Source organism: Vanellus vanellus (assembly GCF_965231255.1).
Source record: "Vanellus vanellus genome assembly, chromosome: 4".
Classification (NCBI taxonomy): Eukaryota; Metazoa; Chordata; class Aves; order Charadriiformes; family Charadriidae; genus Vanellus; species Vanellus vanellus.
The window spans coordinates 73,437,924-73,465,758 of record NC_138909.1 but is presented as its reverse complement, the minus strand read 5'-3'; the positions used below and the strand labels follow the sequence as shown (position 1 = coordinate 73,465,758).

The 27,835-nt window shown below is 38.4% G+C and overlaps 1 protein-coding gene across 3 annotated transcripts in view; it reads right to left on the bottom strand.

Moving 5' to 3' along the window:
- The window catches only part of FIP1L1 (factor interacting with PAPOLA and CPSF1), a 45,008-nt gene extending 20,488 nt beyond the window's left edge, over window positions 1–24,520 (bottom strand). Inside the window, exons 1-11 of one of the 3 annotated variants that reach the window (XM_082482531.1) lie at window positions 24,269–24,520; window positions 23,485–23,524; window positions 21,052–21,109; window positions 17,448–17,551; window positions 15,192–15,253; window positions 14,882–14,989; window positions 13,603–13,733; window positions 13,255–13,323; window positions 10,838–10,947; window positions 2,151–2,244; window positions 945–1,098 (exon numbers count right to left, since the gene is read on the bottom strand). In XM_082482531.1, coding sequence (XP_082338657.1) covers window positions 945–1,098; window positions 2,151–2,244; window positions 10,838–10,947; window positions 13,255–13,323; window positions 13,603–13,733; window positions 14,882–14,989; window positions 15,192–15,253; window positions 17,448–17,551; window positions 21,052–21,109; window positions 23,485–23,524; window positions 24,269–24,350 — 1,012 coding nt within the window. In that variant the 5' untranslated portion in view covers window positions 24,351–24,520. Of the gene's footprint in view, window positions 1–944; window positions 1,099–2,150; window positions 2,245–10,837; window positions 10,948–13,254; window positions 13,324–13,602; window positions 13,734–14,881; window positions 14,990–15,191; window positions 15,254–17,447; window positions 17,552–21,051; window positions 21,110–23,484; window positions 23,525–23,623; window positions 23,768–24,268 lie in introns of all 3 variants that reach the window. The other 2 variants (XM_082482532.1, XM_082482533.1) reach the window with 2 other exon arrangements.
- Window positions 24,521–27,835: the final 3,315 nt, after the last annotated feature.

The following is a 27,835-nucleotide window of genomic DNA, read 5'->3' as shown; positions in this document are numbered from 1 at the left end:
AACTGCTCAGCATGATTTCACAACAAGTCAAATAAAAGAATGCAAGGAACAAAAGGAGAAAATAAGGAAAGGGGCTCCATCTTAAATCAGTCTCTTCTATAAACAAATCCTTCACTCTCCTACTCAAATACTCCCCAAAGTTTCTCCATCTATTTTCATTTCTCACTGACCGTTCTTCTCAGTTCCTTGCTAAGTCCTTTTGAACTTAATTCCTTAAAATGACAACACCCAGGTAACTGCACTGTTTGCGCAAATGCTCATGACACTCCCCCCCTAAATTTCCATTAATATCAAGTTTCATTAAATATTGAGTAAATATCAGTAGATTTCAACCTAGATTTAACAACAAGAAGAGTATTCAAAGAACTTTGATTCTTCTAAGACTCACAGACACAGGACGCTGGATAAAAACATCAGGTGCTAATAAGACCTCTGACTGAAAGGATAAGGCACAAACGCAATTCTTAGCAGACTTTTGGGAATTCATACATGCTGTGAGGGGAAAGGGGAATTAAAGCTTCTATTGCTGCCTTAACCTTAGACATCAGAGAATCCAACTTGCGACACAATTCATGATAAGCCATACTTTGAGTTCAAAAGTTTGTAGAATGATTTGTTAACATATACCTCTCATTAGCATTAACAGTAGTTGAATTACAGACAACAGCTTCTCACTTCAAACATTTTCAAGGACACAAGACCCAACATTTAGTCTTCAGGGGATTATTTACTGGTTGGGATTACACTTACTGAGAAAGTAAAGACAAAAGTTTCCGTTTCCACCTTGCAGATATATTTAAGAAAAGAGTAAAACACACAATTCTGAAATTCTGAATACGTAGCCAAATGTGCATGGAATAGGTTGTCTTTAATTCATTATCATCAAGCATTTGATGATAACGCATCTCTCATTTTTCACATCCTATGTAGAGCAGGATATTTACCTGGTGGGGGAATCAGAGGTGGAGCAGTACTGACAGTTGGAGGGGGTGGGAGGAAAGGAGGTGGTGGAAGGTGGGTAGGTGGAGCTCCTGGAGGGAAAAATGGAGGTGGCTTGGTAAAATTGTCTACTTCAGGATTAGATCGTTCTGAAAGAACCTGTAAAATATCAAACTATAGTTACAATTGCTATGCCAAAAGGGTAGAAGATAGGTTTCCTCTCTTTCCAGTTACTACAACAGGAAAGTATTACTTATGCCCCTAAAGAGCCATATTCAGATGGTTTAAGTTCTATCCACTTCTTTATGTTCACTGTCCCATACTTGCCAAGTACCCCTAAGGGTCTAAGAGCAGCCAATAGGGAACTACAAATGTAAGACTTGAGAGAGAATATAAGCCATCTGAATATGGCATAAAACACCATCTTAAATTTATATATAAAGGAAAATATTTAAAAAATCAATATGAAAAGCACGACAAAAAACAAGACTTTAAATTACTTAAACGCTATGAGTTCAGCTGAAAAACACATGGCAGTGTTTTCAATATAAGCACTACAACCCATTATTATTTTACTGTTTAACGTTAACCTAAGTTGGCATGGAAATGCAGCTAGGGCATCAAGCAACCTTAATTCTTCTCCACAGGTAAGTCAGGAGAGAAAAAATGTAGTCAATCTTAACACGTTTACTTATTTTCTTAAAATAATCCAAGGCCATAAAGACTAATCTTACAATCTATGGTAAAATAATACAATATAATTTAAAAAAGTACTATCAACTATTTATTCCTTCACAACTTATTTTTAAAAGACTGCATTACTCAAATTGCATACAAAGAGGCTTTCACTTGCAGGATTAGTGTCTGGCAGGAATAGTGGAGAAATGGACAGTCAGTTTAAATATTCATCTTTGTCACTGAGTAAACAAAATGCTATCCCATGCAGATCTAGCAGAGCCAATGCTGTCTCCTGGGTTGTAAGCCTGCAATCTTGCTCATTTCCTTTCAGTAAGGAGTATACCAAAACATTTTATCTTTTGAAATATACCAAATATTTCATCTTAATATATTTCAATTAATTGCCACTTCCTGAACTTAAGGCTACTTTTGTTTTACTCATTCATACACACTGACATGCTTTAATCAGAAGCTATAGGGAAAGCAAAAGTGTCCTCTAGTCAAAGATAGTGTGCAAATCTGCAGTATAAAACCTGTATGTTGCTGTTTTCATTAGCGCGCCGTCGTCCTTCTACCCTGCTGATAGTGATGGTCTGTCCAATCACATCTATTGTGCCAGATAATCGCCTGCAACACAGGACAAACCAGAATCAACAAGCAGAAGTAGAAAAGGGAAAAAAAAAAAAAAAAAAAAAAAAAAAAAAAAAAGAGAAAGAGAGAGAGAGAGAAGAAAGTCTTATGGACTTCTCTTATTCTAAATGCCAAAAGTTCCTTCTCCTGTATAAAATATAAAAGACTGTTTCTGAAGAACATTAAACATGGTAAACTTGCTGAACTATGCAAGTGTGTGGAACTAAACAACGCAGCAATAAAGACTCCTGTAGGACAAAGGTTCTCCTTCTATCCCCTACAAGATAATAAATCTGCACTTCTGTTAACAATAAAAGAAAAAAAACAAAACACCCCAAAAGCAACAGGAACAATATAGTGAGATCACAAAAAAACCTCAGTAAGAAAAAAAATATATTAAACAGAACACCTACAAAACTCTGAAGTAAAATAAACTAATCATTAGAAGTAATTTCTAAACTGCAAGAAACCATACTGGAGGTTTGCATACAAGATCAAACAAAGTTAAGTTAGGAGACAGAAATGAACATAAGCCAACCCTACCATGCATACTATCTATACTGCAGCACATATTGAACAAAAGCACCCACTATCTCTCTTGTCTTGGAATACACAGTCTTAATATCAAACAGTAAGTATATGAAACTAGTAGACGCAGCCTTAAATTAAACCTTGCAAGAAGCTCAAAGGAATCTCAGACCAGCCATTCATACTTCTGTTCCTCAGTTTTCCAAATGCAAAATGCGTCTCTCTCAAAAACCTCTAAAACATTTGCATAGCTCAGCACTATGTTCACCTTCTTTAAAGAAACCAGCAACAGAGCAGCTCAAGGCCCACCTCAGCCTCCCTTACAACCCAATCAGGCAACAACAGAATATAATGTAAATTAAGAATACCCACCTTAGAAATACTTAGTAATGGATTTTTAGAGAAAGATGACAAGAAAAGTGACATGCATATATACATTCTTTCCCTCCCAGTTTCTGTCAATCAAAAATTTAAGGACTTCCTATGCAACTGTGTTTAATAGCCCCCGATTAACGTGCATTTGCACAAACTCTTTTCAACACACTTTTACTTTTGATCTCCAGTGATGAGATCTGTTTCAGCTATGTTTTTTCCTGACAATTCTATTTGGTGCCTTACAGTACTTGTGTTAAAAAAACCCCTAAAATAATAATAAAAAAACATTAAAATATCCCCGTTCTCTGGCAGAGTAGTATATTTGTGGTACCTCTGCGCATCTCATCTCAGTTGTCTCTTTCCCAAGTCCACATCTCTCCTCATACAGAAGCGAGTCTGTAACATTCATTATTTATTTCATCTTTTTGTGGACCCTTCCTACCTCTACTACGTCTTTTCTTGCCTGACATAAACAGAACCACAGATAATATTCAGCTCTCAATGCATCACAGCTTTATGTACAACCATAATGACTTCTTCCAGCTTGTTCCCCGCTGCTAATGATGACTACCATTCAATTTTCTTATTTTGGCTAACACTGGAAATTGAACTAACATTTTGGGATGCAGTAAGAATAATTCCAAGATCTCTTTCTCAATGGGTATAATTATTAATTATTAATTTGAAGAAGTGCATCTTATTTAGAAAAATGCAGTCTAGTATTTAAATTTTCAGTGATTTCAGTTCACTATGAACAAGTTATTCCAGTTCACACTGGACTCAATGTGTGAATTTTAAATGCAAATGCATCTCACTTCAGTTTCTAAACCAGTCAACCTATGAAGCTTATGCCTGTTAGACTTACGTTGTTCCTACTATAAAATTCTTAACCCCCATGTACATATTCACACAGTCTGTTAAGAAAGGTATCTTTAAGTTCCCCAAATCATCTGATATTGTGGCCACACAACTGTCAACTGCAACTTTTTATTTCAAAGCAGATTAAAAATGCTACACTAAGGGTAAAGACACAACAGCATTCCATTGTATACAAATACTAAATTTTAAAGCATAACCAATCTCTCAAAATCTTCAATAAATCAGTCACATGGAAATATACCGTCAGTAAAGAAGTACTCCAGGCGCCAGACCAGAAAAATAGTATGACAAGGATCTGAATGTCATCTACTATAATGAAAACCTGGTATCTGTGACAATGGGAAAATACTATTTTGAAGAGAGGAAGAATCTAAAGTACAGTGGACTTTCCTGTTTGCAGCCCCAAAACAAATGAAACCCAGAAACCTAGCTTTATAGAGAACTTAACACTCTATTCTTATGCAGATAGAACAAATCCTATCTGCTTAGCAGCCCATGGTTAATTTCTAAGAGAGGTTAAAAAGCAGCATTCACTTAGGTCAACTCCATTAGAAAATGAGGTACAAAATTACATTGCTAATGGATGAGAGAAACAAAGGTACATCTGTGTCACACCTATAAGGGAAACCATAGTAGAGAAAACTGACAATATTTACCAGTACCATGATACATAACAAAGTAGAAAAAGACTGAGAAAACACTTTCACGAAACGTCAGAAAAGAAATGCATAGAAAGAAAAAAAAAACCACCTAGTTTTAGAAGACAAGTTCTTGTATTTTTTTGTATCTACTGGACTACTAACCACATTAATACAAATAGCAGGGAGAACAGCTGGAAGGTGGGATTACAGGCTCCAAGTTCTGCCAGACTGATAGCTCTGACCCCAATTGTTCAAATACCTAGATTCCAACGCAGCTGAAAAAGACACAGTAGACACTAGAGCATGAAGGGTCAATTAGATCTCCCAGAGATAATCTAAAGTTCCTTGGCAGACTGCATACTGAGGATGATCCAAATGCCTGTCCTCTGAGCTTTTCAGTATCTGGGTTTAGAGCTTCCTCCTGGATTTTAAAGCAAGCTCATGAAGCACAACAGTTTGGAGGGGGTGGGGGAAAGTCCAATGGTACAACAGTCTGAGAACACATCTGCACACTAAAACAGTATATACTATGCAGTGGCCTCTCCAAGGACAACACAAGTTTAAGAAATTCTCTTATCTCCTAACATCCCATCCTAAAAGTCAGATTATTTCAGTATTTAGACTGGAACAATCCACACCTGCTTTCTAATCCTCCTAACTGGTCTTGCATGGTATTCCAGTACTGCAACACTTTGGATTATAATTATTTTGCTTTCAGTAACTAAAGTGGAAACATAGGTATTATAAAACAATCGCTAAACCAACTCTTTCACTACACACACAAAAAAAAAAGACAATTGAACTTTTGTAAAACAACAAAACTTTGTCTCAGTCTTCACTCTGACAGCTCATTTGGTTTCAGAGTTCTAAGACACTGTTTTTCCTCCATCGCTGTTATCTTAACTATCTAAAACCATACCCTAGAAAACTCATTTTAACCTAGCTTTAGTCCCTGTGTACGATAGATTATTCTCTTCTACAGCAAGAAGTCCCTCCTCAGTTGACTCCTTGCTTGGCTCGCTCCACTGTTTTACAGGGCTTGTGCTTGGGAGCGATGTACTTCAAATTAAGACTCTTCCTCTCTTGCACTGTTTGCACACTGCCAGAAACTCTTGGAATCAGCATTGAAAACATGGGCAATGGACCAGTGCAAGAGCACTGGGCATTAAAGTAGTATGTGCATCAACCATACTACAATAATACCAATTTTGGCTTGGGAAGCAGCCCAAATACAACACTGCAGTATCAAAGGAAGCAAATCTAGACTACTAGTTGGTTTCTAGGCATCAACTTTACTGAAATGAACAGGGTTTTCACTTAATTTTTTTTGAGTCTGAAGAGTACACCTATGCTCATTCATTCTCACTGAGATGGTGCTTTATAATTTTTTTTTAATGTTTTATAGTGGTATGTCCATTGTTCTTCTCAACAGCTGACAAGAGGTTTAATTTTTGTAATGATAGATGAGTTCAGGAATTTGCAATCATATCTTGGACTTGACAAATTCTCTATTTCCAGGACTGCAATAATGATTTCATTAAATACTCCACTAAAAAAGCTTGAAAGAGAACAAGAGAAAGAATATGTTCAGTTGCAAACGGAGCAGCAGATAACACCACTGTCAAAAACGTAATCTTCACAAAGGCAAGAGAGGTATCTGAAGTGTCCAGAATTTATCAGTTCAGCAGTTTTGTAAAAGGGGCAAATCTGAAGCCTCAGATCTTGATTAAGTCATAGCAAGTTGGCACATGGGGAAATTTCAAAGACTCCCAGCCATTACCTAGCTCGGCAATAAGATGTTAAGCAGGCATTACTAGGTTTATGCCTCAGCGCTATACGCAAAGAAAAGAAAGGGCTTGGTTTGTCCCTTACACGATCTGGGCACCTGGGATACAGATGCATTCCCAATGGATATACCCGAACATAAAAAGGCAATCCACGCGTGTGGGAAGCACATGAACCCACAGCAGAGTTCATACAGAGTGTAGCTTGAAAGGAACATTCCATCAACTCAGTGAGTGATTTCACTCTAATTAGAGAATGGTTATTTACGAGCCATTTGCACTAGGAATACCCCCCTCCATGGAGACTTAATTCAGAAAGATATTTCAAATCCCCACTTGGCAAGCTGAGTTTATTATAAGAGAAAGGGAGCAAAAAAGAAGGAAAAAAAAAAAAAAAGACAAACCCAATTATTTTCCAAATTCATCACTTCAAAAATCACTTAGCCCTACCACAAGTAATACAAATAACGAACTGCTTTTTGGAACCACTACACACACACTTTCCCAAATTCAGGAACAGTCTAACTACTGGATGCCACATTTATTCACTAGACTTATAATCTAGTCTAAGAATTATAGTATACTTTAAAAACTGTACTTAATATGTTCTTGTGTTCCTTCTTGTCTTGCTTATGCGTTTTATGCTTTATTTTCCTCCTCTTGAGGACAGTCTCAACTTTGCTGAGCTCACGTACCACTGACTGATATAATTAAGAAGCAAACAAATTTAATACCGAAATCATTGAAAAAGATACATTGAAAAGATACATTGAAAAAGACATTTTTTCAAAATGATATCCGAGTTTCCAGTGAGTCTCATAAGGCTTAGTTCATGAAACAAGAGAAACCTGTGTTTTTTTCATAGTAATGGCATATCACAAATCCATTTTCTATAAAAATTCTGTTTACAGAAAGGTCCAGAGTAAGCTGATAAATAGCCTATCACACTGCCAGGCTAATTTCTCTGAAAGCAAAATTCATTTAAAAGTAATGTACTCTTTAGTAATAACCCAAAAAGCATAAATGGAGGTTAAAAAGCTAAGAGCTTCTGACAGAATCAAGTTTTGTGATGGGTATCTAGTATAGATATTATTGGAATGAGAAAATACCAGGTTTTGCATCCAGCTTGTAAATGAAACTTCTGCTTATTTCTCTGCTACTAAAGCAATACTGTCTCACTGTCCTTGAAAAATGACATAAGGGAAAGCATTGGTCTAAAAAACGGTAAGATTTCTTTATGACCTGGCGGGTTAGGACAGGTTTGAAACACATCAAATCTTCTTCATGTTCTAGAAAGCACTACACTCAAAAGAGATTCCTTCAGGTCTTTACCTTAATTGTGACTATGCAAACAACGAATCTTTGATTAAGTAACTCTAGAGAACAAACATTCTATTTTATACCATATTGTTTAGATAGGATGTGCATTTACTAAACCATTTCCATTATGTTGTAACTCCTCTTTCAGGATTACACAACACTTCATGCTATTTAACAGCCCTAAATATCACAGAATCAAGACAAGAGGTTCAGGTGTCATTTCTAAACAACTAATAGCTCAGCTATAATTAAGACAGTCATTGTTTACAAACTCAAGCAAAATTTCTCACACAGACACATATGAACGAGCACTGAATTTTTCTTTGAATTAAACATTTAGAATGCAATCCTAGTGAAGTAGTAACTTTGAGTTGCTGGTGAGCAATAATTCTGTTTATATTTTGTAAACTACAACCTCCATATCATTAATGAGTAATATTCTTGCTAGACCTCAAGAGATTTTTTTTTTTTTTGAGAATTTCAACTGCAACCATGTGCAAAGATCTACTGTACTCAAACTAAAAAGGTAAAAACAGTAGGAACAAAATTTTAATGTTTGTTTACAAACAAATAAAAAAGGCAAAAAACACTATCTGTCCTTAGACTTCCCATGAAAGAGAAATATGTGCTGCAATATCTATGTGTAAAATCACCCACAAAGCAATGTTGAAGTCCTGACTACTAAATGGGGAATTAAAATGTTAAATTAGGATCATGCCCCCTTTTTTTTTTTCTTTTTCTCCTCTTACCTTAATTTGGGTTATTTGTCCCTCCTGTATTATTCCTGCCACTTTCTGATGCCTCAACTGGCTTTTCTGGAGGCAGTGCTTGCCTGTGACTGAGAAGACACGCTGCTTCTGGTGAGACAAATCGTCTGGGTCTTTCTTTTCTTGTGTCTATATCATCTCTGTTCTTTGAGTTCTTCAAGTTCTCAGCTCCTTACTAATACCCACACTAATGCTGCTATACCCAGTTGCATCAATTTTTCCTCCCTTTCACCAAATGCACCAACCACTGCTAGAAGCTGAGAGTTTTATTGCCACATGAGAAATGCTTCCAGCAATTTCACAACGAATCTATTACAAATGTCTCTTGGCATAAAAGGCAATTGTTTTAAATTATCAAAGAGTTGGACTGCCAAAAATTTCTACCTACCTAAAACTAACTCTTTAATTAAAGAAAAAAAAAGGTCCAATCCCATAGAACACTGCCTGGTTAAAAAAGAAATTAGTAATACAGTTTTTTATATACAGAAAACAGTAGCTGTGTTCTGCAGAAGTCATTCAAGTAGATGTATATATATTCCATACAGTTAAGACTTACTCATTCACTGAGCTACTCTCAGACTTTTGAGAATACAATTTTCTTTCAAAATCTCTTCTGACCACTTGGTAGAAATACCTTTTTCTTTACAAAAGAATTTATTTGAAGCAAATGTATCCAAAGGAGCAGGTATTAAATATGGAAAGAAGTCAGTTTTGCCATTGTAACAACTTATAGTTACAGTACTTTAAATAAAGTATACTAAATGTATATAAAACAACCTATTCTAACCACCGGAATACACAGGTGATACACCTGAAAATGTACTGTTTTGTTTCCTCTTTATCTATGCAACAGACCAACTTCACTTACTGGCTTCTCATTCTTAAAGACATATGGGGTTCCCAACCTTTGCTAAGGTAAACTGATTTCCTGGAGAAAACAGACGCATCTTAAGTTTCTCAGGAAAGCTCTGATTAACAACCAATACACTAACTTTAAAACTTTAAAAATCAGAAAGATGATCACTTTAGCTTTGGATTGCTAACTTCAGGCAGGAAAAAAAAAGCATCACATAAATATATGGTATAAAGACATCTATGGTAAAATAGATTTATTCTAGCTAGAGCATAGAACAAAGATTTTACTTATGAAGCCTAATACCATGCACATGTATCACCTTATTGTATTAAGCTTTCTCACACCAAATGCAAATTTCACAGAATTTACACAGCGCATTTTTTCTACAACTTTAAGCTTCGCTACATTTTAATAATAATAAAAAAAAAAGAACTAAAATCTACTAAAAACAGATCAGTATAACCTGACAGCTCAGAGAACAAATTTAGGCTACCAGGAGGAGTGTTCTAGGAGTGAAAGAAAAACTCAGGCAAGACTATCAAGCAAGATTTTTTTTTCCACCCACGAGAAATATATTTGGGTGTTGAACTGACTGTTAAAGCATGGAATAATTGAACATGAGTGCCTCTGAATTAATCAAGGTACTTGTGGATACAGTGCTAAAGACAAGTCATAGATGCTAATCTTTAACTGTTGATGACAGAAGTGTACAACCTGCTCTACCTCTCTTACCATCATTTATAATACCATGGCTTTTAATTTGCACGGAACCAAAACTCCTAAATAGGATCACTTGATAACTAAGTAAAGCAGAAGCATGGATTCGTCTTAAGCCAAGTGTCAGGTATCAAACAGCAGTAGCTTACATATAAAGGACAGAACTTATTAAAGCCTGGGGCTGGGAGAGGGAGCGGAAGAAACCCTAGTAAGGAAATAATTTCTCTCATTTCAAAGAAAGTATAGTAAAATATTCAAATATGGAGAAGCTAAAGCTACCTTGCAGGAAAGAGACTGGGTTCCAGGAATTCTTGCAGTGGAAGTCATAGTTGTCTGATTCCGTCTTGTTTAACTGAAAAGACGTGTTAGCTAATACCCATAAAGAAACTAGCTAGAAACATTTTGTTGGCTAATCCAATTCTACACAAAAAAACATTGTGTCATCAACACCTGGATTTTTATAGCTGCCTTGTTATTTGATCCTGATGGTTTTTTTTCCCTTTCCTTCTACTTTCTCTCTCCCAAATAGCCAAGAAGGTTTTATACAGCATTCACATGTAATGGTGACTTAAGGCTGAAAGTGATTAGGATCACTCTTCCTCTCATTTCTACCTGTTACAGAAACGTATTTTCCTTTTTGCATGCAAAAATCATGAACTTCAAATACACAGAGGTAACAATATGAAGAGCTTTTTGGTCTTGAGTTACAACTGTCTAACTGACCTGTTAGTTGGAATTCCTGTTTTGAACAAGGCAGGAGGAGATGTGAAATCAGCTTTGGTCGACTGCACTGCCAACTCTTTCTCCAAATTTCCAGTTCTGCCCTGCTGTACCTTCAAAATAATGTTTCATCATTAGTTTAATGTCAGCAGTGTAGTAGCCCCAACACTCAACATAGCACACAGCCAACATAAAAAAAAGTAACTTTAATCAGATTTTTTAAAAACTGTCACCTTTGCACAGCTAGTAAAATTCCGTATTTTATAAGGATCTATTACTTAAGTACTGTGTTTAATATATATAAGAAACATCATGCCAGAGAACAAATTATTACAGAAGATTAGAAAGCTTTAATATTTATTTTCCAAGCACGTGATTTGGACATGAACAGACCAAACTGATTTTCTTGTAGAATTTCCTGTATGAACAATATAACATTTTCATTTTTGAAAGAAGAAAACTTATTAAAATAATAAAAATCTTCATAACCTTAATGACAGAGATATCTAACAAGTCTGCTACCCAGCAACAAACTACGAGACAAGAAACTGAGTGGATTCTCTGTCTGCCTTACTGACCATGAGATCTAGTAACCACTTAATTTCCGAGTCATACCAGGAAGTTACCTCACATGCTAGCTTATGCAAACTTTAAAAGATTTTTCATTAGTTCAGACTGAATACTTCAAAAACATACTGCTGTTTCTGAAGTACTGCAAAATTCCAGAGACACGTTATTAAAGCTATGCCAGACCTTTGCTGCAAGTACTTCAAGTATCATTTGGCTTCAGCACTGCACTATACATGAAAGAAAAACCTACGTGGGTTAGTATTAAAGGCAAACCTGTACTGATTCAGTTTTTGAAGACACTCCCACTGTAATAACCACATAATTACATCACTCTACATATCTACTTCACTCATGGTATAACATTACATAGGCTATGAATTCACAGCTTCTTGTAGGCAAGTGAACTACTAAGCTTTTGCAGAATCTCAATTCTAAACACAGGCACCGCTTCCCTCCCTCCCCCCCAATGCACCCAAATAGTTAAGATTTGTTAAAAATCGAATTAAACTTTAGTATCCAGAAATATGGGAAAAAAAGACCCACCCCACTACTGAATAGGTTTGGTTTAAGTACTTATCTGGAAACTCTGTAAGACTTCCATTAATTAATGAGTAACTGGAACATGTAGGAGACAAAATCTTGCCAGTTACAGAAGATTAATCCAAACATATAATGTAAATTACATGACACTTAGGATTTCAGAAGAGTGGAAAAAAGTTAATGAAATTATTTGATAATTATATGTACACTTTTAAAACACATGACAAACTCTTACTTCAGACTCTTACAACACAATTATTTTCTGTACTGTGTGATCATTGGACCCCAAAAAAGTCAATATTAAGCTTGAAATAGGAGACGATTTGGTTCGGAATACTTATCCTTCTTCCTTCAGGACAACAGTTCAGATAAGTCTGAAGTGTAATCAGTTTCAAATCCTAACTCCCATTGCCCACCATTCCATAGCACTATTTTAATGATAACTGAGGAAGGCAAAATCCCCGGGGAGCTTCTGTTCTGTTTTTGCTAAGATAAAGTCAAAATGACTGGATATCCTCAAGTAGCATATGAGGGGAAACAAAAATACCTGCCTGCAATTGACACTTCTGTCACAGGAGTATACAGAAGAAAGTAACAAATAGTTCCAAGTCAGTTTAATGACAGTTCAAAACCAAAAATGACTGCATTGTAAAAATAAGCAAAATAAATAACCTTTGTATTCTAATTTCAACTTCAGCATCAAATGAAAGAATGAGAAAACGAGAAGTTGAAAAAAAAAAAAAAAAGTTCAATCCTTAAGATAAATCCTGTCATATAGATTTTTCTGCTCTCTGAACATCAGCATTTCCCAACAGAAAAATATTATATATAAATTGATTTACTGCCATCTAATTCCAAAAGGACAACAGAAAAATATGGAAGATTGATTTTCACATCTCAGAGTTGTCAAGAATAAGTGTTACAAAACACAGTAAGAGCTAAAAGGCCACAGGAAAAATAAACATGCCACAGTCTACAAAAGCTTCCCCAGCACATCTGCACAAATTCTTTAATCTGCACAAACAAATGCACTACAACTAAAAATAAACCATCACATAAAGAAAAATTAGGTTCACTGAGAAATTGGTTAGTTCACCAGGCCATTAACTCACATGCTTGCAGAAGGGTGACGAACAAAGCAACGCTTTTTAATCAGCATTTTGTGACATACACAGAATGTCACTGATGTAAAGATGAGAGTTTGAAATAATGGCTGTCCATTTCAGTTGTTCTTCCATCAGTCTGTGGTGGCATGGGAAGCAATACTCAACAAAAATGACAGCAACCAACAAAAGTTTACTAAAATTCACCTTAAAAAGATGGTATCTGCCATCGAGAATCTCTGCACTTGGTCTTACTTCCATAGCATTGTCTTCAGCCTAAGTTAAATAACACATTGCCCATTAAGATACCATAAAACTCTTAAAAGATGGGCCACAATCTGAATAATGGTACAGATGCAATCTAGCTGTAGCTAGTCTGTCACACTATCCACACAAATTGCCAGTGAAGCAACACAGGAATGCTCTAGGCTCAAGGTGGGGAGTCAGGTGTAAGCTCTAACAAACGCACTGAAATGGGCAGAACAAGCTTACAACACACAAGCAGCTTTACAGGGGAAAAAGCATGTAGAATGCCACAAAAGTTGTACTAATTACCGTAATTTTATTTGTGGTTGAGGTAACTGGTAAAATTTCAAGACCCATTCGTATTCTCTTTTGTTTTTCACAGTAAGCTTTCCAGGTATCTTCGTTGAACCCATAGTTGAAATAATCTGAGAGATCAGCCCCTTTAAACAGAAAAGCATAGGTTTTTATGACATTACAAAGTTCAGCTTTGTTTTCTTCACTGAACATACATACACCTCTATTTGTAAAACCAAAACAGATTAGGTATTGATCTAAAAACATACTACTGAAATGTACAATGCAGTCTTACATCAGTAAACATAGAGTATTCATGGCTAAAGCTATGAAAATATTAAAATTTAGTCAGAAAGAGCATCTTGCCTAGCATCTTGTCTCAGGGATCAAGGGTAGATACAGAATATCATAGGATATTATAATCCCCGTATCTCTACAATAGGATAAACGCAAGATCCACAGGTTTGCTGTACGTTCAGTGAAGAACCGCTCCCTTTTGCTTGTTCTGTATTTGATTCCTCATTTTGCTTTGACTCCTACTTCCATTTGATGCCATGAATTATTTTTGTTGTAAGAGGGAGACCAGACATAACTCAAATAGCTAACAGCTCAAACACCAGGGTATTATCAAAGGCTTCTTTTTTCCGTTTTGTAGACACTATTTGTTTGCATTGCCAAAGCAATACACAAACACCAGAAAAAACTATACACAGCAGCAAGATGTACTGCTACCAATAAAACCCAACCAACGCTGGTTTTAAACAAGTCTGGCCAAATCACTTGGGCCAACCAGACAATACACACAGGACACTTACGGAAAGCCCATGTGGTACCAGCTGCTTCTTCAAAGCTTATGGACGTTTGTAAGTGAACACAAAGAAGCACAAGCAGCTACGTTTCACCATTCTTTATGCTCAAACCTGCTAGAACTATTTTCCGTTCTGCTTTATCTTCTGTCCTATGGCACAGACCAATGGCAGTAATTTCCACAGAAATACAGATTTCCAAGAAGAGTTCAGGATATACATGTATTTAAAAAAAAATAATAAAGGGCACGTCCTACAGTCTCTTTTTGCTGCCATATGTGTGGGATGTATACTAAGAAACATGGCGCACTCACATACTCTGTGGCACAGCACAAAGGCAAGAAGTAACTTAGCTGTTTTTTCCAAGATATATTGTACAGTATCTTCTAGCTATTGGGTAGATAAAATCTACACGCAGTAAGCAGGAATTATTATCAAAATAACCTACTGGATACCTACATATCAGGTAACATAAACCAGAGCATTACCTGGCTTTCTCCAAGGTTTATCTTCAAAAGAATCTAAATCTACTTCCAGAAGTGGTACACCATTAATACTTCCTGGTGCATCTAGATCCACCCCTTTAACTTTTGCACCTGTGAAGAAAAGTTAGAAAGTTAAAAAGCCTTCTGTCTCTACCAAATAGAGCTTTAACAGTTGTAATGCACTTCAAATAGAAATAAAAAGTCACATTTAAATTTACCAAGAAATATTGGAAATGAAAATTATTTCCTTCATCCAAAACAATCAAACATTTTTTTTTTATTTTTACTAATATTACTGTGTAAATTTTCTTACCAGAAGATCCATAAGCTCGTCCTCCTGTCTTAATATTGAGATTCACAGGTGCTGCTCCATAACTTAAAGAAATTAACAAAACTGAATTAGACAGAGAAAACTCTTAAAACAGAAGAAAACACAAAACAAGAGTGAGCTAGATCCAGAAACAAACTGGACCCGGGCTCAATCGCCATCCTGAATCTCTAGCTTTCCAAGCTGGTAACACTGTAAAAGTAAAGAGATCAGCCTAGGAGGAAGAGAGTGTACCTTTCTATGCTCAGTAGCAACTTCTCCAACTAATAAACAGTTGTGAAGCAAGTCCCAGTCACTCTTCCTGAGTTGAAAGGATAAAGACCTTGATAGAAACAAGAATGGACAGAACCAGAAGAAGAGAGAAAGGAAAAATGCAGTTCATATAGGGATACAGATGACACTCTGGGGATTAGAGTAAAAACAAAATTAAAAAAGGAAAGGGTTTAGACAGCTCCTTTTCTCTTCTCATAATCATTCCATTTAATCTGTACAGAACTGGAAAATACAAGCCTTTCTCTACAATGATTGAAAGGCTGTCTGTTTCAATGTACTTCTAGCAATTACCTATCTTTGTGACCAACAGATGTACAACATTTCACTTTCTAAAATACTTGAGAGCTTTCTTCATAAAAATGCACTCAGAAATCTAGATACTGAACTGACTTAACTACCTTAGGAATTACAGTATTGTTCACTTGGAACATTAAAAGCTAGCTTTCACTACCTTTTGCTTGCAATATAGTTTATCCTCACAGGTTGTATGAAACCATAAACATAATAAGATTAGCATAGAATTAGAAGGCAGGGTATAGTTTACAGTCCCACTTCCATGCAGTTTTAGTTTTCATTCAAGTGTACATTTCATTCAACAGTACAAAACTGACAGAAAACCTTCTGATCTGCCATGCTGTATTTGTGCATGACTTCGTCAAACAAATCTTACTTTTTTTGTTGACTACTATATGAAAAATCATTTAATCCTATAAAAGCAACTTGTTACAGTGAAATTAAAATGAACAGCAGTGTTGAGTTTGTTTTATATTACTGCCCTTTCATGAACTTTCTGTCCAATTTGCCCAGAAAAAAAGTTTTTTCAGAAAACAACGACTTCTACATAAAACTTTCTACTCTAATTAGATTTAGGATCATCTGCTCATTGTTTTCTGTATTCAAGAGCACCAGAAAATCCACTGAGAATATAAATCCAGTTTTGCTTTAGTCTCATAAAATTCGAGGTCGCTGCCTACACCACAAACATACTGCACGTTATTGAAAGCAGACAAAGAACTGGAAGAACTGTTCTTTTTTATACTACATTGATTTTGTCATATTAGGATATGACATCTTGAAAGTTTAAAAATATTATGTTTCAAAAAATGAGTAAATCACCTGCATTCTAAAGTTAAGAACACAATAATATACATGAGTCAGACCTACCTGCAGACCTGTCATAATTCTATTAAGAAATGACGCCCTAGTAATTCTGGTTTTAATAAGCATAAAAGCATTAGGATTGCCAAGACAAACAAGCAAACCACTTCCCTCAGAAAACTTCCGTGTAATGAAAAATAATATTTCATCATTTTGGGTAAAATTAACACTGTTCAAAAGTGTCCAGTGAAAGACAAGCCCTTTATCAAGAGAAGAAGGAATATCAGGCAGTAACAGTAGCAAAAAAAATCTTTTATGGTAGAAATGCCTAAACTTTGATCTTAAGAAATTATCTCCAGAGACTGGCAGCTCCATCCTGAAGTACATTAAAATCTTATTTGAGAACATCAATAGGAATTGAAACTACAGAGGTCTAATTAGAACTGTATCCACTACAAACAGGACCAAGGACAAATGTTTCCAATGTTCTCTGTGCTTACCACTCTACCATTTTCAACAAAAACATTACCGTCACAATAACAACCCCAAAAATGCTATGTAACTTAGCCATTCCATAATAAAAAACAACTCTCTACTTTACAAACTTAATACAATTATTTCTCAAAATCTGAAAACAAAATTTAACAACAGCTCTTCCTTTAAGACATTTCATTGATTTCATTTCATTTTACTGTTTTCAAGTATCAAGTACTTTTTTCAAGTATCACTAAAAACATTAAAGAGCTGCAAAAACCCTAAATTGAGACTAACTATGCATACAATTTGACATTGAAAAGCATTAAAGAGTCTGAATTAATAACTAAATATAATCTTGAAAGTTCCCACAGTTAATCTTTGCAAATAACTTACCTATACTGTGGAGCTCCTGTTTTAATATCCCCTATGGTGACTTGAACATCATCTTCATCATCATCACTATCACTATCACTGTCATCCTCAGCCTCTGCCACCTTCTACAAAAGAAAAAGTCATTGCTTAGACAAAAAGCAGTCACTTACCTTTACAGTGGCGAAACAATCCAGACAAAACTATCCGTTCCAGAAATCTTCAAAAGAAGAAAATTCTCCTTCTCCTAGACTTCAGAACTGAACAGCATTAACAGTAAATTTAGAAGACTCATCTGCTGAAATGCTGCAAGTATCTGAAACATCTGGATCAAAATAGGGAAGTCTCTTTGATACTAAACTCTGTTTCTGAAACATGACATTTCCTAAATAAGCATAAAAGTGTTTCCACTAATATCCTTCTTCCCTCTGTCTAGCTCATACACATTTTTTACTCTTATCTCGTCACTCAGGAAAAAACTTAGAGAGATGCAAGTCTAGCTTCTTGCCGTCCTCAATTACATATCCAGAGTAACTCAAATAAACATTTTTCCAGTTGTACATGAACACCATGCTTCAGAGAAATCTATTCAGTTCCTAACATCAGTAAACTATATAAAATATTTGAGATTTTTCAGCGAATAGGTTGAAAAAACAGATAAAAGAGCACACTGCGTGCTGTTCTGTCCCATACCATTCAAGCTTGCTGGTAAATAAAACAATGATGCCAGTTCATACCAAGAGTTCTACTCCAGTGTTTTGGGTTTGTTTGGTGTTCTGTTTTGGTTTTCCCCTCCCAGACACCACAGGGGAAGAGAAAAAAAAACAGGGCAAACACATACGATGCTCCTCCCTAACACTCTTTCAGATGATGATTATTATCAGCTCAGGATACTTCGGAAGCCAGTTACAGTTTGTCTGTTCAGTAACCCCCAATGGATCTGTCTCTCAAGTACTTGCTCAGATTTCCCTTCGACTCATATAAACTCCCAGCAGTGACACTCTCTTTGGCAAGGACTTCCATAGCACTGTCTACTGCGTGAAGATCCAACCTCTTTCATTTGTTTTCATCCTGGCTCCTACAACTTTCATTTAACAGTCCCAGTTCTCATATGGAAGGGGCTGTGAGAAGTCAATCCTTATTTATAGTCTCCATATGCGATATTGTTAGCCTCCATCATATCCTACGTGTGCCTGTCTTCCAGGCTGAGAAGTCCTTGCCTACTCAGCCATTCCTTGTACGGAAGCTACCTCTGTTACTCTTGCTGCTCTTCTTCTCTCAACTTTTTGCAGTCGAAGTAAAGCCTTTACTATGCGAGGGGAACAGAACAGCACACAAAATTCAGGGTGCAACTGAACCATGAATTCACAGTATAATGATATCTTCCATTTGGTTCTCTATTCATTTTCTGCTACATCCTAAGGTTTAACTGCTTTTTAGATTCCAAACAAGCAGCTAACTGTTATCTTCATGGATCTTTCTACATATCTTAGTGCATCCCTCCTAAGTGGTAATGATCAGCTCAGAAACCACCATTTTCTTTGTAAAGCTGTTTTTCCTCTCATGACCATCACTCCTCTTTCGCTATATGGAATTTCAACAACGACTTATTAACCAGCCCTTGCAATTACTATCTTGAATAACTTTGTAACATAAGAAAACTTGTGAGCCCATAACTTACCCCTTTTCCAAGTAATCTATAAACACATTAAACAGCACAGGTTATGCACGACATTCCAGAGAATCCCCACTGGAGGTGACCTTCCTTCACTGTGAAAACTGAACCTTTACTCCTATTCTCTGTTTTCTGTCTTTTACACATCAATTATCCATGTGGGACTCATCCTATAGCTGGCTAGTTTTCTTAAAATCCTTTGGCGAGAAACTTCTTCAAAAGCTTTGTGGAATCCAAGTGAACTTTATCAACCAGATCACCCTTATTCACATACTTGTTGAATCCTTCAGCAAGAGGCTGAACATACTGAAGCCAAGTTGATTCTGCCCAGGTAGGCTGCAGTTAACCAAGCACAACTGAGCTCTAGCCCTTACCTATTACACCATCTATTAATTTGCTTGGTACATAAATTAGACAAAAATAAGCTGCTGCACATGGGATGTTGGAGTGTAGTTCATCCCTGCTATACAACATTAATATGATTTACATAACAATAAAAGTCTAATCAAGGGGCGGAAGTATAAATCAGTATAGATATTCTGTACATGACAACTGAAGACAGAAGACAGTCTTTCAGTGCCCCACTGTTGAAAAGTACAAGTTCACCACTCTGTCACACACCAGGCAACCCATATAGTAGAGAGCAACTGAAATGAACCAAACAGAAAATAAAATTTTGTCTGGAGCACGTACCTTTTCAACCAAAACCGATTTCACTTATAAACAATGATTTCTCAGTTTCCTCCTCACAGAAATATTCACCTTTTCTTATTCAACCAACTTCAACACCATCCATTTTTCTAAGTTGCTGTTGACACTTCATGTGCACCTTTTACCATGAAGTTCTCAATTTTATGGAGATGTTCTAATGATATCCTAACAATGCTAGTTTTTATATAGGAGAAAAATACAAAGATATGGAAGTGCAAGGAAACTGCACCAGTGAGGATTTTCAGAAGTATTTTAAAATCAGCAAGTCCAAAAAAGTACACTACTGTCTCCTTGTACCTAACATATTAAATCTACTGCCCACTTACAGTATTAGCAGCAGCACAAAAAGCCTTTGGTGCACTTAAAGATTTTTTTTCAGTTTAAACAACTGAAATAAATTTTTTTAAGTTTTTATAAGTTTTTTTCCCCCCAACTTTAAATTGTTGTAATATCTTTCATAAATAAAGTCTTAGATTTGCCAAAAAAAAAAAAAATACTTTTGAAAGAAGCCAGTCCTTAAAACTTGCACAAATATCATGATAACAGTTTCTGCATCACTTAAGAGAATTCTTGCAAGATATAAGCTAAAAAATCCCAGTGAAGTGAAATTACAATTTTTTCATAGAACAGATTTAAACTGTTCCCATTCACAGTAAACTGAGGCTCTTCATCAACATTGCAACTGTAAATTTTGTTTCCTGGTTCTTTCCTTCATCATACTAACACTGCAGTTATAAGACATACTGAACATTGAAGACTACTACCGGAGAAGTCTGTTATGTTGCCTCTGAAAGGCACATGTAATTCATCTCTTGATCCATATTTTCACATAGTTCTGCAAATGCTGATTGTTTATCACGCTCAAAAAAGAAAACTGATGGAAGGATTTTATTTTCCTGTCAGTGAGGAAAAATAGAGAGAGTATCATTTTGAAAAAGATGTTTTTGAGAAAAGACAGCTGTCTTGAAGCACTGACTTTCCCCCCCTGAAAAATGGAAGTACTACTCATTTATTTTCTGTAAGTTAGATTTAAAAAGTGGACTGCAGCTGGAAATTGGCTTTCCTAATTTAGTAATTTCTACAGAGTTTCTGCAGATAGTGTCAAACACCTTTCAGAAAAAAGAAAATCAAAGCTGTACACTTAGGCATTAATTCATTTAATTATAAGTCCTAGCCATATTACGAACACCCCATAAATCAAAACAAATTAAAGCAGTATTTCAAGAACACATTTAAAACTACCGTTTTCACAACGCCATTTTCTGCAGCTTCCTCTTCACTTCCAGGTGGGGGTGGAGCACTTGAACAAAAAACAAACAGGAAAAGATGAAACTAGGTATTTATGCCCATATTATTTGACACATATCAGCTAATGATGAAAAAAGCCTTGCTACATCACTCCAGAGAGCAGCCAAAGCTCCAGCTATCTTCTGCATTAATTAAAAAAAAAATAAATTAAGTGTCTAGACTAATATAACTTTTTATTAGCAGGATAATATTTAGCTATCATAAGTCATACTAACTACATGTTTGTGGAATATTTGGAAGTAATAAGGAAATACACCTACATCTTCTTGAAATCAGAGTGAAATCTTTCATAATATATGGAGAATAAGAGCTTTCCCCCCCCCCTCCCCCCCCTGCAGACTGACACTTTCCAAAGACATAATGGAAAAAACATTTAAATAGTCATAGGTAGTATTGCACTGAATCAATATTCTCACATCTGCATTGTGAAATTTTCTTCCACCATATGGAATAGCACAATTCAAAATAACTGCAGACCAAAAACTATAAAAATTTTAAAACTACTGGTCCCTGTAATATGACCAGCATTGTCAAATCCATGCAGATGAGCTCTCTCACTGGGCTCACCTACTGCTGCTTCTTATACAGCAATATTTTAATTTCCACGGTTCCATTAACTGTTAGAATATGTATCACAAATAGCAGAGTAAGCAGGGAAACATTTAGAAACAATATTCTTTCACTGAAAAGATATTTCTGAAATGGAGTGAGCAACTGTCAATTTTTATTGAATAGAATGATTTCGATCCCGTCTTCTGTTGGCAAAATACCCACTCATGAGCATTGCACCAAAACCCAACACAACCCAGTTACGGCCCCAGGATGCAAACTTGACCATTTCCCTTCATCACCCAGTAAAATGACAGACTAGCTACAGAACCTGAATAAAACCTCGCAATTTTTATACATACAAAGAATGACAAAACTAAGAAGTCAGAGACCAAAACTTTCTACAGGTAAACTGTCATCACACTTTCAGAGTACCAAACAAACTCGTAGGATGTGTAAGCTACAATTTGTTAATGCTTTTTAGTCTGTAACTATGTATTGAGGTAGCCAAACGTCAAGCTAGATGCTGTTGACCAGAAACTAAAGTAAAACACCACTGTTTCTAAAGATCGTTTCGGTTGCCATGCAAGTAATTTTATTAAACAACAGTAATACTGACAAAAGGTGCCAGGTTAAGGAAAGGTAACTGAAGACAAAGCATCAATTGATATGGGATAGCTTCCAAATAAAGAGCAAATAAATATTTAGAATTCTTTGTTCTGGAAAAGAGATGGTTCAAGACGAATGTTAACAGAGGTCTAGAAAACTGTTAAGTGACACGGAAAAGGTGACAGGAAACAACTCTGTTTCTTATACTATCAGAACTAACGGGAATCAAATAACCGCATCTAGTAGCCGCTTCAAAACGACATGGTATGTAGTCAAGTGGTGGAGGTCATTACTGCTGTATCACACTGTGCCTGTCAAAAGTTGACGGCAGTTCAAAAAAGCAACTAAGCAAGCTTACAGACAAGAAGTCCACCAAGGGCAACTAAATTCAAGAGTTCTTATTGAAAAACTCTGTTGACTAGAAGCATTTATAGACAACAACAATGCATTTTTTCTTGCACTGGCTTCCCCTTTATTTGATTAATTTATCTTGACAATCAACAATTCCTATAGTTTATCAATTGTGAGGCATCTTTAATTCAGTATGAGAGACTGATTCCCATTTCCAGTCAGTCCTTGCCACCAACCTCCACCAACTTAGGTAGACTTTAAAAGGAGCATCTTTGTGCTTTCCCTCATACAGCTCCTTATAACTCAAGGAGGCTCCCTCAGATACTTCCAAAGCTTTTTCTAGTATTCTTTCAAATACTCTCTTACTAATAAAAAAACCCAACACCAAAACCCTAAGCAGATGTGTTATGTGACCTGCACATCAAAGTAGCTGGCAATCTTCCACTGCTTCCTTGTATTCCTCTTTTTGTAACTACATTGGAAACTCTTTGTGAGAGAGACTCTCTTTTAATTTCTAAATTATCTAGAACAAATGAAGTCCTGATCCATTACTAAGACCGGAGCACAATGATTACAGAAATAAAAGACCTGTTGGCATTCTGTGAGAGGCTATTGCTGTCCATACAGTTAAAACTTAGAATAACTTTCACACTCAAGTGTCCCAATTTCACAGGTAAACTCATTTCACAGAAAAGCCAAGTCATTCTAGCAGGCCAAGCATGCTATCTTAAGGGGATTTTCAAATGCACCAGAGTGTGTCCAGGCATTACAGATTACCAAGCTGCTGTGGAGAAGAATGTAATGAATACAATTTTTGTGCAGCCACGCTACAGGACCTCCAGTTGTCAAGGTACTCACCTAGCTTTTTCTTCCTCGGGCCTCTCTGCTTCATTTTCATCTACCGCAAGAGAAAAGAAACACAGTATTTAAGAATAAAATCCCCTGAATGCCAACAGACATGTTGCCATGCAGATTATTAGGCAACCCTTCACTTTACTATTGAAACATTTTCGTAATATTTCAACCGTGGAATGAGTCGAGCAGGCCGCTGAGCCCTCACAGTGCTCCGTTCTGACAGGTCCGCCACAGGCGCAGGGTTTCATTTACAGGTTTCATTACGATTTGAACGTAAGGGAAGCCCCTAAAGTTGTAAAGAAAGTTTACGCATCAAAGGTTAAGCCTGCTTCAGTACTTCAAAGCCGGGAGCCCGGGCAGGGGGTGCCTGTAGGGCAGGAGCGCCACGCGGGGCCTCAGAGGGGCCCGGACACCTTCAGCGCCCCACACACCGGCGGCCGAGCGCACGCGGGGCCGGCAGCCCCCGCCGAGGCGGCGGCGGAGGGGAGGGGGCCACGCACGGCCCCGGGACGGCACCGCCGGAGGGACGGCCAGGAGGAGGGGACTGAGCAGCCGCGGGGGTGGCGAGACGGGGAGGGGGGCACCCTTTTAAACGTCCGCCGGCCAGCCCGGCGCGGCGGGCAGGTGCGGGCCGCACTCAGCTACGGACCGGCTTGGCGAGGCGGCGCACGCCGCGGCCTACCCACCCCCTCACACACACCACCGCTCCCGCCCGCCGCGGCGGCGGGACAGCGCAGAGCGCCGGGGGGGAGGTGGGCTGGGGACGGGGGTCTGGGAAGGTCCGTACCGCCATAGAGCCACTCCTCCTCCTCGTCGCCGGCGGCCCCGCCGAGGTCCGCCGACAGCCGCTCCACCTCGCCGGTAGACATGGCCGCCTCCCGCGGGAGTTGAGGGCCCAGGCCCGGCGGCGCCGGGGCCTCCCGCCGCTGGGCAGCACCGCCGCGCCGCCCGGGGTCTCCGCCGGCACCTCAGGCCGCGACCGGGCAACGGTTGGGGGGGTTGCGAGCGCACGCCCGCCCGGCCGGCCCAACGGCACCGCTGGCGGAGGAACGGCCGCCGCCCGCTCGGCGCTTCCCCTCCCCCGCCGATGAGTGACACGCACAGGAAGCGGGCCCGGCCCGGCCCCGCGGCGCCCTGGGCACCGGCATGCGGCGGGGGGGGGCGGCCCGGCGGCCAGGGGACGCGGCCCGGCGCCCTCCGCTCCTCCAGGGGCCCTGCTGGGCCGCCGGGGGCCATGAGAAGCGGAGGGGCTTCCTGGCTGCCAGCCGGAGGAGCGGGCCGGGCCGGAGGGGAAGGGGGAGAGCAGCCGGGCCCAGCCCGGGGGCTGCGTCCCCGCGACGGGACTCACCTGGGCTATGCCATCCCCACCCTGCCGAGGCGCGGCGTGCCCGCCCGAGCCGCCTTCCCTTTGTCTCCGCTCCTCTCGGCGGTCCTTCGCTCTGCCGCAGGCTCCGGGGCAGGGATCAGCGGCAGCTCGGCCATCTCCTCCGGGACACCCTCGCCCACCTCCAGGAGCGGGCCCCGGCCCCACACCCGCGGGGTCCGGTGCCGCGCTTCCACCGCCGGCTGATGGCAGCTGCCGGGGGCAGGCGATCCACAGGATAAACGCGCTGCTACTTCTGCTGGTACTGTCCTAGCTCTCAGCTCGGGGACCCTCCCAGCTGGAGGTAATATTTTAGGTTTAACAACTCTTCATGTGTTTTTGGTTTGTGTGTTTTTTTTTTTTTTTCTTCCTCCACAAATTGCCTAATTTTATTTTTAGCTCCAGTAAGTGTTTAACATTCACAGGGTGCTGTGAGCGTTCCAGAGTGTAGCTATGCGTTTCGTGAAGAAATTGCTCTAGTTTAAAAGCAGTGGGAAACAGTGAGACGTTTTTACTGATGATTTTCTCACTTTACATCTGTGAACACTGCACTAACAACTGCAAGATTCATTAGAAAATTTTAAGTACCAACAACTGTCAAAACAAGTTCTGACTAGTGTGTACAAATGGACTCTTTGGCATCTTAGGATGTTTGTGAACACTAAAAAAAAAGGGACCCCTCCTTCACAGCAGGGCAGCTTGTGAAAAATCACACCACAGGGCTTGACTGTATTATAAACACACCACAACTCTAAGTGGGGAAAGCTGATTCTTTGAATTGCCTGCATAGAGAACCTTGTTTTAAAGTTTCATATATAGCATGACATTTCAGTGGAGTTCACATGAACAAACTACCTTCTCAAAAGGCATCTTTTCTCCCCCTGGAATTAAATGTTTGGGTGTCACATACAGATCATGAATTACGTGGTATAATTGGGTAGGTTTTCCATCACGCGATCCCATTTTTTATACATATAGTAGTGGAGTCAGCAGAGGTGTTTTTCACTCAAGACGTTTCCAGACACTTCTTTCTTGTAAAACAAGTCTGTATTGTAGTATCTCTTACTGGACATCAGTATCTTCATTCCCATTTTGTTCACTTGGCCATTTAACACACTTCTGGCCAACATTAAAGGATACGGTAGCACTCTCAATAGTTTCCTTTGAATGTAGGCACAAGGAAGAAGAAAAATACTTATGTGGAATACACCAGGAAGAGAAATCAGGAGTAGAACATAAAATCTCTTAAAATGCACCACCACAGATCCTCAAAGCACTTTTCCTTGTAGATGCCTTTAAATAGGCATTCACATTCAGCTGGTGGTCACATAAAAACCCATCTTGAACATTGGAAGCTGTCACGAGAAGGCTAAGTCCTGAAAACAGCTGCTGGCCTTCTACTGCTCCCAGGAAGATCTTTACCCACCTCTGGCTCTGGCTGGACAAAAAGGGTGCTTTGAGCCCCTTTCCTGCCTTGCTTCCAAGGACAAAGTGCTGGCCTAGGTGGCATTTTAACTTCTGCCCTCAAAGGTAAAACCTCCCACCAGTCCCAGCCTCTGGAAGGAACCTTGCACTTTCTCCTTACTGCTGCGCAGAGGGAGAGCAGCAGTTGGGGTCTGAAAAAAAAAAAAAGGCTTGTCCCAAGGCCCTGGGTAGCTAAAAGGCTGAGGACAGAAGATGACATCTTTGCAAGCTGCATAAACATCCAACTGATGAGATGCACTCCAGAAACCCACAACAAGATACGAAGTTCATGGGAGCCCTTTAATACAGTTTTTTTTCCTAATGCAGTAGTTGTAAATTTGCACACAGGATAAAATAAGCTGTAAAACCTGCTAGATAGTTTTGTTTTGTAATTTAACTGCAATGCTTTAAACTGATTAGCCTCATTTTGTCTTCTGGCTAGTAATCCTTTTCTTCAATGTTAGCATAGGCAGAGCTTGTTGCAATCTATACAGTATTTATACAGTAAAAAGCTATTTGTTTTCTTAAAAAAAAGCATCTGCTGTTCGGCACTGTGTCTGAAAAAAAAAAACACAAAACAAACAAAACCACAAACAAGCTTTTAAAAATGGTAACTAAGGAGTTGGACAAGCCATAATATATCTAGCTTTTGTCCATGGCACTCAAGCATAAAGCAAAAGCTCTGAGATACATAATCTTCAAGGTAATTCAACCTGAGAGGAGGATAATTGTACTTGTCTATAAGCTCAGAGGGCCAGTGGTTAATCATCCCCGATCCTTTCTTTGCATTCAGTTTTCAAATCAAAATAGTTGAGAAGGCTATTAAGGTACATATTTTTCTAGCACCATAAAGTTATATGCCCTAAGGTTAAAATAACAGATTGGGGTTAGAACAGCACAAAGACATGAGCCCGAGTTTGGAAGAGGGAAGAATCCATCAGAGTACGAATGTGCAGGGAGCAGACTGGAAGAAGAGGTTTTAATTTAATTACTAGAAATATGGTGATTCCATATTATTCATGTTTTTCAGTGTTCTGAAACCAGCTGAACCTGCAAGAGACCTAGGAAGACCAGTTAAGGTAGTGGATGAATTAGATAAATCATTTATCTTTTTGTTATTGCTGACAAACCCACTATGTCAGAAAAAGTATCTTACTCATTCTCTACTGAGGAGGTTGCCCAAGTAAAATACTATGTAGAACACAGATGTGCAATTGAGCCATCTGGGGAGAAGAAACTGTAGATGCATTTTATGACGTTTTTTTCTAGTTAGCTTTGAAACTGATTTTGAGATCAAGAGCTTTTTAAAGGAGAAATGGAATCAAATTAATGTCATATACCTCCACCTGTGTATCATAGAAGTTACATTTATTAAAAGAGACTATTTACTGTTGCTAGCTCATCAACAACTAGATTCATTACAACTAACACACAAAACATACAGAATGACAGGACAGGGAATGGCGATGGAAATTTCACCTTTCCAGTGCTATACATTTAAAAAGCATCATCAAAACAGTTGTTCTT